Source organism: Cydia strobilella, chromosome 8 (genome assembly GCF_947568885.1).
Source record: "Cydia strobilella chromosome 8, ilCydStro3.1, whole genome shotgun sequence".
In the NCBI taxonomy this organism is placed as follows: domain Eukaryota; kingdom Metazoa; phylum Arthropoda; class Insecta; order Lepidoptera; family Tortricidae; genus Cydia; species Cydia strobilella.
Window position 1 is genome coordinate 5,908,820 of NC_086048.1, and position 13,214 is coordinate 5,922,033.

The 13,214-nt window shown below is 37.7% G+C and overlaps 2 protein-coding genes across 3 annotated transcripts in view; both read right to left on the reverse strand.

Annotated features, from left to right (window-relative positions):
- Positions 1–5,652, reverse strand: part of LOC134743518 (uncharacterized) — a 30,844-nt gene extending 25,192 nt beyond the window's left edge. Inside the window, exon 1 of one of the 2 annotated variants that reach the window (XM_063677005.1) lies at positions 5,309–5,652. In XM_063677005.1, coding sequence (XP_063533075.1) covers positions 5,309–5,341 — 33 coding nt within the window. In that variant the 5' untranslated portion in view covers positions 5,342–5,652. The remainder of the gene's footprint in view (positions 1–5,308) is intronic. The other variant, XM_063677004.1, reaches the window with a different exon arrangement.
- A 1,776-nt stretch (positions 5,653–7,428) lies between these two features.
- Positions 7,429–11,146, reverse strand: LOC134743318 (uncharacterized). Its single transcript, XM_063676712.1, has 4 exons — positions 11,023–11,146; positions 8,749–8,853; positions 7,998–8,083; positions 7,429–7,632 (listed from the first exon to the last, which is right to left on the reverse strand). Exons 1-4 carry the CDS (start codon positions 11,140–11,142, stop codon positions 7,431–7,433), a joined length of 513 nt encoding a protein of 170 aa, XP_063532782.1. The 5' UTR covers positions 11,143–11,146; the 3' UTR covers positions 7,429–7,430.
- Between the last annotated feature and the right edge of the window lie 2,068 nt (positions 11,147–13,214).

Genomic DNA, 13,214 nt, shown 5'->3' on the forward strand with positions numbered 1-13,214 from the left:
AATGAAATGCACGCGCACGATTCCGCTCCGCCTGCAACCATGCCGATTTTTCAAATCAAACGCAACCCATATATCTTATTATCAGATTAACATTTGTTTAATATGCATACGTCTCAATTAAACTGCCAACCAATTTTTTAATCTTGCTGACCAAATAATAATTTTGCAGCTGAACTATTTATTAAGTACATGCATATTGGTTATAATGTTGACCGTTTGTGAATTATTTGCTGAACAAGAGTTGCAGCTCGATTTTTATTTATTGCCGGCAACATATTTGTATGCTGCCCAAATGATTTAATGGCTATTTTTTTTTGCAGATCAGTTTTAAAAATGGCTGATCATTTAATTACTTTTTGCAAATTGCAAATTTTGTTAGTGATCGCCCCCAACATTGTGTTTTTTGTTCTATTGTTCAACATAGCATAATTATTTTAAATAATCGCTAGGTTATATAAAGGTAGGGCGTAATACCAGTTACATGAGATTATTTAAAGTTTGTACGGAATCCTCGGTGCGCGAGTTAAACGAACTCGCACTTGATCGGTTTTTTTAGTAGGTATGACTAGTTAGGTACGCATAAAAAAAACTAAAATGGCGGCTGTCAACTGTCGACCTTGGTGTTATGGTGTTGAACACTCATAAGTAGATGAACGTACTATGAATCGGCATGAGTGTCCAAACAACTTATAATTACCGATGAATCAAATACCTCAGACATTATTTATACGTAGATTCGGCGTCAATAACCTTTGATGGTTAGCGCTACTTGCACCACCCCACTAACCCGAGCTTAACCAGTTAAACCGTTAACTCAGTGACAAGTTGTATTGGTAACCATGAAATTTTCAAGATGTTACAACTCTTTAATTTTATATAACTAAACCATCATAATTATATTTTACCTAACGTTTAGAGTTAAATAATAGGATGTAATATGGTAGATCCATGCTATGACCTTATTTATTCACTTATAGTATCGTCATAAAAAAACCTCTATTTTTTAAAGATTATGGGACATTCTTACATAGATTGACTAGGTCCCACGGGAAGCCCAAGGAGGCTTGTGTTATGGATACTCAGACAACGATATACATATATTATTTATTTATTATTATTATTATTTATTCAGAGCCCACTGTGTCCCACTGCTGGGCAAAGGCCTCCCCCCTCTTTTTCCACTCGTCTCTGTTTAATGCTATATCCGGCCAGCCTGTCAAGAAGGAGTCCAAGTTATCCCGCCATCGCCGACGAGGTCTGCCGGTCTGCTCCCACTCCGTGGTTAACTTGGCCCACAAGTCATCCGGCATTCGGCAGACATGACCAGCCCAGTCCCATTTCAACTTGGCCGCTTTCCGAGCTACGTCTATTATTTGAGTCTTCTAGCGCAGCGTGGTGTTTCGGACTCGATCTCTTAATTTTACACCTAATATGCTGCGCTCCATAGCTCTCTGGCAAACCCCGAGTTTGGACTTCTGAGCTTCCGTCAAGGACCAGGTCTGAGCACCGTAGGTGAGAACTGGAAGTACGCACATGTCCATAAGCCTACGCTTGAGTGACAGAGGTAGGTCTCCCTTCATCAGGTGTTTCATTGACCAATAGCTCTTCCAGGCGTTTTCGGTGCGTCTTTGGACTTCTTTGTCCTGCCGCGCCTGGAAAGAGACTATTTGGCCAAGATAAAGGTATTCTTGGACATATGCGATGTGTTCTCCGTTTATCTCAATCCTACGTTTTGTGCTGTTAGTCATGACCTTGGTTTTTGACATATTCATCTTCAGTCCAACCTCGAGGCTTGCGTTGCTAAGGTCTTCTAGCATGTGACTTAACTCGGATGAAGTTGAGGAAAACAAGACTATGTTGTCGGCGAAGCGAAGGTTGGTCAGCCTTTCCCCGACAATCAAGCCCCTCTCTCCCCAAAGCGGCGCAAGTTTTTTGAACACGTGCTCTAAAGTGCTGGTGAAGAGCTTCGGCGATAGCGGATCTCATACATCATATACATATATAATATATAAATACTTAAATACATAGAAAACACTCATGACTCAGGAACAAATATCTGTGCTCATCACACAAATAAATGCCCTTACCGGGATTCAAACCCAGGACCATCGGCTTTACAGGCAGGGTCACTACCCACTAGGCCAGACCGGTTGTCGTGGAACTACCTCTATTGGAAGATGGTCTGCTGATATTAAGATGGCATGATGATATTATGATTCTTGTAATGGCAAAGCACTGTATCTTGAGATTGAGATAGTACTTATTTTTAAATGTTATGTCACTACTATTTATTCTGTGGCCATGTTACATTGTAAGAGATTCAGTGTTTAGTCAAAACAAGCCACTAACTTTTAAGTTACATTTTTAAGTCCAGTTTTCGCAGACTGATGTTTTGATAACCGTCACAATTACCCAATAAACCTTGATCGAAAATATAAAATGGTATAGTTTTAGCCTATATAGGTAAGCACCTTTTGATGTAAGGCTCTGGTCTGCAACAAACGCCGTAGGTTGCGTCCGGAATGACGCTGTACGCGACGTACGAATGCTTACTGTGGAAATGCACTATAGTATACTATAGTGTAAATACTCTCTCAAACGCCAGACGCGGCGCACGGTGTTGGCGTTTGAGAGAGACCACTATAGTGCATTTCCATAGTAAGCATTCTAACGTCGCGTACAGCGTCATGCCGGACGCGACCTACGGCGTTTGTTGCAGACCCGGGCCTAAGCACAAAACACTGTAACTGACGGCGTGACAGTGTTTTGTCATATTACGGCAGGCCTGTGCATTCGTTGTATCTATATACGATGACAGACTATTAGACAAGTGTAACAATCAGAACAATAGCAGTGAATGATTATATTAAGTAGGTATGTAAACTTTAATAACTATACGAATAGTAATATAATTAAATAATTATTTACGATGGTTAGATACGGTTTTGTTTCAAATGGTGGTCATTACTCATAGTTGATGTCATACTTCTTGCATAGTCTGGAATATTAAATATTATCAGCGAGATACTAACATAGAACCAACATAGAGCTAAGAATAAGTTTTTACCAAAAAAAATTTCGCATATATCTTATTATTGTTTTTTTTACTTTAACCTGTTTCTGCGTTGACTGTCTGTTGACCGGGTGTAGGTACCTACACTAACCTACACGTTCAATAAGACATACCTACATTAATTAATAATCAACCCTAAAATGTTTGCTCGCGTGCTTTAGGGTGTCCTAGTTCGAATATTTAAGGTTTCCGAATGTTTTACGAGTTGTTCATAATGAAAATAGGTCATAAAAAATACAATCACAGGTTAACGGATTTTAAGATTTTTTGGATGCTTTTATATTAATTACCTCCTAGTATTTTGTAACGTTTTTTAGTAAATCATTAATGTAAGGTTAGTTTAATTTTTATACTCTATGTTTAGGTAGTTATTTATTTAATTTTAAATTGTATTTTAATTTTAATAAATGAGTATTACTTGTTCTACTTTGTTACATATATTTATAAAATCCTAATCACTAGAAAACATAAATCTTTAACGGAACAGCTAAACAAAAGCATCCTGTTGCAGCTAAGTAATCTAAGTAAAGTATGATATCAAGAAGCTATTTATACATTATTAATTAGTGTTCGTACTAGCTAATCTCTTGTTTACGCAGCATGCATATTACACATTATAATAGGTACCAGTGGCAGGCCGATATCATATGTATGAGTATTTATAAATAAGGGCACTTAAATTCATACATAGGCGCACCACACATGGGCTAAAAATATTCAAAATTAGCACCGGAATCTATAAGCTCACGGTTTACTCTGATATTGCCTATTGCATCTGATATTTTCATACAAAAACAGGTGACATAGACAATATCTGAATTTATTTATTTCGTGACCAGAGAGATCCCTGGGGCCCTATTCGAGATGCACAACTGTCAGTTTCGGCTTCAACATCAGTTCAACAGTGGAATGAATCATTTGTTCATCAACCGTGGAAAGTATCATTTGGTACAACCAAAACTCATTCATTGAAAAAATTATTCAACAAAAATCAACTTTGTTTTCTTACTACTATACGGTTTAAAATGGCTCTGAACTCGTCGTGGTTCGGTTTGGTTTCGTTGTCACCTAACTGTGGATTGCTAATGTAAAATTTACCTATTCGACAACACACGATTTCTTCCATTTAACTGAAGTTCAACACGTAACGTCACTTAACGCATGTCGAATACCGCTCCTGAGCTGATGTTTTGATAATTTTAGCCCATGTGTATGTCATACACGGCAATTTTAAAAATAAGCGATCACGATTTTTAAATATGAAACCAGCGTTCTCTGATTTAAATCCTGGTAAGGAAATAAATTATACATAGATATTTTCTTATATGTATACTACAACTTGCACCAATAATCAGAAATATGTAAAATGAACAACATAACGTACTTATGTAGGTACTTATTTTTTACACGTGGATCTGTGCAGTTAGGAAGGTATACATTATAGGAATACGTGCATAAGTGTTTTTACGTGTCAAATATTTAAATATTTGTTGTACAAAAGGATAGTATATCTGCACGCACAAAAGACGGACTTAATGCCACAAGGCATTCTTACTTATAACCTAGATATAGCGTCACATATTTATTTACATAGGTACATCATACTACACATATGCACCAGTGCATCTACTTACAAGAACACTTGCAAATTATATTCTAGACGGCTGCTGTAAATTTCCTTAATACGGTAACTTTCAACTTCCACTAATATGTACCTATTTGCATAGCAATTTTCTAGTCTGTTATATATATATGGAGTTATTCAGAGTTAGTTAATTCAGAGAGTCTATCGCGAAAATTAGGCATTAATGTTATAATCCGAAAACTACTGAACTAGCAACAACAGTAACCTGTTAAACCTATTTGGAAACATACATATTATACCTAGTAGTTTCATTAGTCGGTTTTTGCCGCCATTATTTTTAAAAAGCAGAAAGATAAAAACATACAAGTATCGAATGATCGCACCATCGCACAATATTCTAACAATAAAATCTGAGTGTCATTGCCATGACATTGTAACATAATCATTGTTGAGCCTATGTTTGCTGTCATTACAGTGAACTTGGTCAAGTTAATTAAACAACCGGAACACGGACATCGCGTGCAAACTCTGACACCTACCTGCCGGCGAAAAATATTCGCTTCAACCGTTACTGGACTTACTGGCTAGAAGAAAGCGACAGTAAAACTTTTACTTTTCACTAGAGCGTTATTCAAATTCAGAACGCTTACCAGGGCACAAAGGAGGCACAGTGTCCGGTCCATTTCTATTTACTTATTGAACTTGTACATAGCGAATGACCGTGCTCGGTCACAGGTTATTAACGAGTAGGTAACTGTCACTGCGACGCACTAGCACATTAGGTACACTTGATTATAGTTGGCCGAGCTGCGACAAATTTAATCGGTCAAATATCGACTTTACTGTCCAAACTCGATGATTCAAATTGAAAACCCGTTTGTTTAACTTCCCGGCTACGTTGAACAATTGCAAGCGTTCATGACGTGCACTAACCGCCTGTCGATAAGCGGACATCGACAAGACATGCACCGTCTGTTGCGGTGCGGTAACTACTGGTCAAGTTCCCTCGTAAAGCTGTTTACGCTCATTGCTACCAGTTTCTGAAGATCTCTGACGTTGCTTGCTTGACACCAGTTTTGCTTCATCGCAGTAGAAGTTTTGAGAGTCGCGACAGGTCAAGACAGACTGGTATGTTCGACAGGTGTTCGATATGATTGACCTGTGTTTTTTATTAAGGACAGGGTTCGCAGTTCTCACGCCTTTTATGTAATTTTTTGGCAACTTAAGTTGTTAAGGGGATTTAATCGAATCATTTTATCGATACGCTGTGGCACCACTAAAGTAACATTTACTGTATGTAATGGTTAAATTTATGTTATAATATTGGTTATTTTAGCGTGAACGTACTTAACCACAGACCGGAAGCTCTCTTGTTCGTTAATACGTTGAAGACGTCATATGCTAGTCACACAATACCAGCATACCAATATTAAACGTACAAAAATGATTAAAGTAAGTACCTATACAAGTTAAATAGTTATTTAAACTCGCTCTATGATATTAGTACTTATGGGCATAACATATCTAGTTATTATTTAAGTTATTCGTTAAAAAGGTCTCTTAAAATAAAACAAATATGAAAATAAGGTAATGTATTTTTCTAATATAAAATTATTATCGTACTTATATTACAAATACCTAATAAATCTAATAATACAAGCTACAAAAGCGACAGTGGCAAAAACTAATTTTTACCTAATAAAAATAAGTATCTATATAAGGAAAACATTGATTTTGTACGTCAGTTTTCCTGCCACTGGAACGTTCTAGTATATATATTTTATTTTAAAATTAAAATTACCATCATGGCATGATATGTTTCCGAAAAGCAAATTGGTTATAGAAAAATACTAACATTTCGTTTTTTATTTTTTGCTTTAAGTATTGTTAATTATTATACACGTGAAAACTATGAGTTATTTCCTGGAATGGTTACTCTCAATTACTTACATGTTTTTATTACGTCTCTGTGTTTCATTTTGTAAAACCCTTAGGTGGTTCATATTTACAGTTTAATTAATAATGTGTGTAACATAACAGCAACATCCGGCATATACAGGGAGTGGGATAACGATCAAAGCCCCATTCTTGTCTAGTCCTGCTCTGGGAGTGCGAATAACGTTTTGTTTGCAAGTAGCTCTGTAGCCTACGGGAACGGTGACGGGAATAGTCCCGTAGGTAGGTAACAGAGGTTCATTTACGGGCCGCGCGCAAGGGCTATCACGCTCTCTGTAAAATAATTTTGATCTGATAAGTCAAATTAGACTAGGAGTCCGATTCTAATTTAACAATTTGTTATGGGTTTGAACTGGTTTTGATACGACCTTAAAGATCGCTTACGATGATTGGTGGATGCGGAATGAATTGAAAGTCGTGCGTGATATGCGTGCCAATCAACAAGACGATCGTTCAGGTCGTGTCAGAACCAGTTCAAAGCCATAACAAAACTTATACAGTGAATCGGAGTTATTCGACGCTAACTCGTGTCAACTGATGACATTTATGATATAATGATAGTTAATGATGTACAAAACAATTTAAACTTTTTAGTTAAGATTGAGTCGACCAATGAAACTATGTGACAAAGACCAAAAGTTGGGGAGTCAGTAGGACTACAACATTAATACTGGACAGAAATGGATTGGTTTATTACGTCCATGTGGTTATTCCGTATGTTCTGTCTTAGTTCTGTCCCTCGTGGGATGGACACACGCGTATGGCCCGTCTATAGAAAATACTAAGTCTATGGTCTAATATTAACTACGATTATGATTACGACACCGGTGACTTTTGTGTGACTTGACAGCAACAACCGCCTTTTATAGGGAGCTGCAAAACGATAATAGCACCATTTTTGTCGAGTGCTGCCTTGGGCTTATCAATTAAGTTCTGTTTGCAAGTAGCTCTGTAGCCTTGATCAACTTCGATGGGACTATTCCCTTTTTCGGGTCGCGCGCAAGGGCTGTCAGGCTGTCTGTAAAATAAGTTTGAACTAAAAGGTTTCAGTAATGTTCGCAAATTAAAAAAGAAAAAATACGGTACGGTATTACTGTCGAGACATAACTGCTGCTGCTGCAGCGTCAACGCAGGCTATGTCACTGTCAATTTTCTTAATAAATTGCGTTACTGGTGTTGTCACATGCCACGTCGCTGTCGCGATTCGAACGTTCGATCCGTCATTCATTTTATCAAGGAGATTGAGAGTGAAATCATCGAAGTCAACGCTGCAGCAGTAACTCGTCAAGAGTAACGCTGATTCAGTTACAATTCGAATGTCTTAACTTGAGTGAGACTAATGTTACCTACTTAGTAAATTACACAAGCACAGTCGACACTTACACGCATAGCTCTTCGCAGAGCGGTTGTGCGCCGACTAGAAAATACCAGCGGCCACTCACGTCTCGACCAGCCTTAGCTTCAACCAACTGAATAAAAAAAGTCAAAATGTTACTTATTGTAAAGTGCCTATTAAGCTAATTTTATGGATTAACTCACGTATTTTTAGTCGTGCCACAAGGTTAGCCATAAGTACCTACTTATCTTTCCCTATTAACAGTTTTTAATTTTAATATAAATACTTTACAAAGATCGAATTTAAACCTGTCGTGACGTCGTGACTCATACTAACATTAAGCTAATATTATTCACTCGTGCGACATAATATGTTTCGGAGGATACGCGGCGCGGCGCGCGGCTATCGTGAACATTACTCATGCATGTTAAGTGGCATTAACTTAGTGCTTGGAAATGGAGACCTAGGCTCTCCGAAACATGCCGCGCGAGTGACTAAAAATAGCTTAATGTTGGTATGAGTCACGAGGTCACGACAGGTGTAAATTTGATCTTTGTAAAGTAGTTATTTACATAAAAATTTAAACACTGTTAACTTTCTTGTTACCATACACTGTTAACTACCGTGAGCCCATGAAAAATATACCTATATAATAATTAAATATGTATTGTTCTAAATTGGTAATAGGGAAAGATAAGAGGTTATTTATGGCTAACCTTTTTGGGTTATTTATATACAGGACAGAAATACTCGTTCAAATTAATTTTTGTAAAAATGCAAGTAGGAAGAAAAACTCACGCTCATTTTGGATTGGCATACTTCCACTTTGATGGGATCTTTATTAGCCTTGCACCCTCTAGCGTCGCTAAATCCACCCGTCATCAAGAACAATGCATTTCTCACCTGTAGACATGGCAAAGAAATCTTACTTTTAATTAAATGTCTCGACGGACTAACTATAGTGCGACATAAAATAGTAGAAATAAATAAAATGGAATACTAAATAATTTTTAAGAAAAAAAAACCGACTTCAATAGGGGATGCCGCTGAAAGTTTGTTGATGGTGCACTCTTAGATTAGTCTGTCTGGAGACAATGAAATGAAAAAGACAGCATTTTTGCCTAATTATTATAATATTGCCTAATAATGTAGAAAAGGAGGTAAAACCACCCACTTTTCTAGTAGCATTACGTTTTTGTAAGGGTCGCAGTTCCAACCTAACCTAACCTACTTTTCTGACAGCATTTCGTTTCTGTAAGGGTCACAGTTCTAACCTAACCTAACCCACTTTTCTAGTAGCATTTCCGGGTCCGGGTCTGGGTCCGGATCCGAGTCCGGGTCCGTGTCCGGCTGTCCGAGTCCAAGTTTGGGTCAGAGTTCGGTCCGGGTCCGAGTTGGGGTCCATGTCCAGACCCGGGTCCGGGTCCGAGTCCGGGTCCAAGTTTGGGTCTGGGTCCATAAGGAACAGAACAAATCGCCAAACGTGAACTATGTGTCATTGAAGAGTTCCATTCTGATCATCATCAGCAGTTCTACTTCATCAAATGTCACTTTTTAAAATGGAAATGCTCCCCCCTGGGATCCATCTGGGATGGGATCCATGGGAATGCCCTCGATTCCTCATGGATCCCATCATCAGAACACGAGCTTGACAAAAATGTTTCTTGAAATCTAACTTGCTTAACAAACATAACGAAGAGGACAAATCGCCAGCAAACGTGAACTATGCGTCATTAAAGAGTTCCGTTCTGATCATCATCAGCAGTTCCACTTCATCGAATGTCACTTTTTTAAATAAGTGCTTGATTTGTTGATGAAAATACTAAAATCACTATATGTATGCCTTTAACATTTGAGTTCCCTCGATTCCTCATGGATCCCATCATCAGAACTGCGTTTTGACAAAAACGGGACCAATCTGTATGTATAGGTATATACTTACAATCAAAAAAAGAATTTTCAAAATCGATCCAGAAATGACGGTTATGGAGTAACAAACATAAAAAAAAAAAAACCGAATTGAGAACCTCCTCCTTTTGAAATCTTGAAGTCGGTTAAAAATGTCCATACCACAGAATAACTAATAGTACTATGTCCATACTAAATTGTTGCCATGTTTAAAAGCGTTTTCCAAAAAAAAATTTACATTTCATTCATGTCTTCAAAATATTAACTTCTTCGGCTCATTTTACTCAGAATCATTTGTACATTCACGCCTCATACATGAAAAATGTGTCACAAAATTTTGTATAAAAAAAATATTATTCCAGTATGTGCGTCACGTTCATACAAATAAATAAATTATTCATACAAAAATGTGACGATCTGGAAAGGAAATCTTGGGAATGAATAAAATGCTTTTTTTTTTAAAACGCTTAAGCATTTTACGATTTTTACGTTAAAAAATGTGACAGTTACTTAGGATTAGGAAGTGGCGCCCACAATAATTTTCTGCAATTTCTTGTCAGACTATAATAGTGCTACAATTTTATTAAGAGTGCAAATAAATAACTTGAAACTTGATTTTTTTTTTTTTTAACATTTATGGCCTGGATGCGAGTCCTTTAAGCCAGAGCTGAAACTTGAAAGAAGTGTACGGAAGATCGATTCTAATATAACAATTTGTTATGGTTTTGAAATGACCTTGACGATGGTCCTGGTGATTGGCACGCATCTCATGCACGACTTTCACTTATGTACATGTACCTAGTTTACCTAGTTCGTACCAATCGGCGTGAGCGATCTTCAAGGTCTTGTTTAGTCGGAAATAAAGGTAAAAAAATAAATTCACTAGGTATAGACCCGGTTTTAAATATGTGCTCAAGGTCTTATCAAAATAAAATCAGAACCGTAACAAGTTCGGGCCTCAGGTTTCTAAAGGACCTATTAGATCCACACTTGCCAACGGGCATGTCAAATATTGTTAAAGATTTTCTAGTAGGTATTTCGTGAAACGGAAAACCACTTGCTCAGGCCCGACATCGGGCCCGTTAGATAGTGTGGATCAAAGGGTCGGCAACGCACGTACACAGGGTGACTCACGCTAGACCGGGCCGTGCCCGCGGGCCTTACCGTGGCATTGTTTTGCAGTAAGTGTTCGATGTACTCGTGGGGATAGTTCGGTACTTCCTCGCAAGTGCTGTGGTTCTGACAATGCTCGGGAATCTCCGGTTCGAAACTCGGCAGGACCATCGCTGGTTCTAGATTCGAATTTGACATTTTAGCATAGAGACAGACCAAGGTAATTTTGCATGGCATTTGAAATGACAGTGTGGTAATATCAATTTTCTATGTAAATATCACGTTTATGATGACACTTTCACACTTTGTTCTGTCAAAGTCGGTGCAGAATTACCTTAGACCAGCCTTAGACGGACTCTTAAACTATTTTTGATGCGCGCCCTTTTAGAAAAAAATAATCTACACGAACAGTGCTCACAGACGAAAGTGAAATAACTAAAATAACTTGTCATCCACCAGAAACTTGACGGTAACCGCGTTGCTTACTTTCTGTACATCTCGCTCGCACTAATACGTCATTACGAGCAAGATACATAGAATAGTACATTTCGATGCTAGTGCGGAAACTATGACACCGAGATATCTTGCCACGAGCCGGAGGCGAGTGGCAAGACTCGGGACGAGTGAAGAATTACATATCCGCACGTGTATCGAACGACGTTTTTTAATACAGTTGCGAAAAAATAAGAAAAGCAACAAGTCAGGAATGGAATTCGAAACTTTTATATTATTGATTCTGTGACACTGATATCATTGACATTGACATTATGAAAAGGTGTTTTTCTAGCTTTTATCCGACTAGAATAGATTTTGTTATTATTATTGAACCTACTTCAATGAAAGTTTTTTTTCAAATGCATGTTCTATAAGACAGAAACAATTGTAAATATTAAAACATTGTACTATTATTACCTAAATGTCGTTATTTACGATTATTTGTGTATCGTATATTTATAAAAACAATATCGAATGTTGCCTTTGGAAAACTTAAAACATTCTTGCAGTAAGAAAATACGCCTCTTCTTTGACAGGCGTTCCGTTCAATGACGAAGAGGTAAGTAAAAATATGAAATATGCATATTTTTCGTATTCTTACATTAACAGTAGGTTTTTATGTTGATTACGACGTTTAAAGGAAACTAATATTAACACTCATCAATAAGTAGTCATGAATTGGAACAAGTAAAAATTTAAAAAAATTGGAAAAGTAAAAAGCACTAGTTCGCGAAAACCAACTTTCCGCACGCTAAACAGGCACGAAAAGTAGCACTTTTTGAGAAACTGTATTAAAAAGTAAGTTACGCACACGCTAGCGAATATGTCAGTGCCAAGTGTCAAATTCGTGGTAAGGCTACTGGCGTATGATGGATAATTTTATCCACGTGATAAAATAACCGTCACTTATCACCAGTGAATGTGACAGACAAGAACGACCATCAAATCACATCCGTACAGGATTCTGATTTTAATTTCTTATTCCGAAACTGTTATGTTTTTGATCTGTCACATATCTGGACCAGAAATGTCACTGTTGCCAGCTGGAGCTGACAGATCAGATCCATAACACTCAGAATGAGAAATGAAAATCTGAATCGGGCTCCAGAGGGTCTACCGCGAACCACGTTCGACGTGTTGCCTCTCTGTCGCACTTGTAAATCGTACGCGGTAGGCCCTCAGGTCAAAGAACTATATTGTTTTTCAAGACGGAAATCGGTAATCGATCAAGGAAATAGCCTTAATGTTGTAAATAAATGCTAAAGTGACTTTACTCGGTAATTAACTTGAGTTCCGCCTTTAAAATGCGAGTGTTGCAGTTGGAATTAAATGCAGGTGTTTTTTAGGGTTCCGTAGTCAACTAAGGAACCCTTATAGTTTCGCCATGTCCGTCTGTCCGAAGTCACTCCGAAGCATTGCTCCGTGATCGTTACTATCGTTAGAGCTAGAAAGCTGAAATTTGGCATGGCATGGATATATAAATCAATCAATTCAAGTCGTAAAATAAAATGTAAAAATTAAAATTTGGGTACCCTAATGGGAAATGAATGCCCAAAAAAAGTTATAGAGGGAAATGCTTGGAACACAATCTTTGACTTCGTAGCTTTGTTTGGACTAGTTAGGAGGTGAACATATCAAAAGTCCCCGGCCGTAACCCTGGTGCCGGGGGGGAAAGGGGGGTTTAAATTTCCCTCTATACAGTCTATACCTTCTTATTGCTTGGCCTACTTTACGTAAAGTAGCCATGT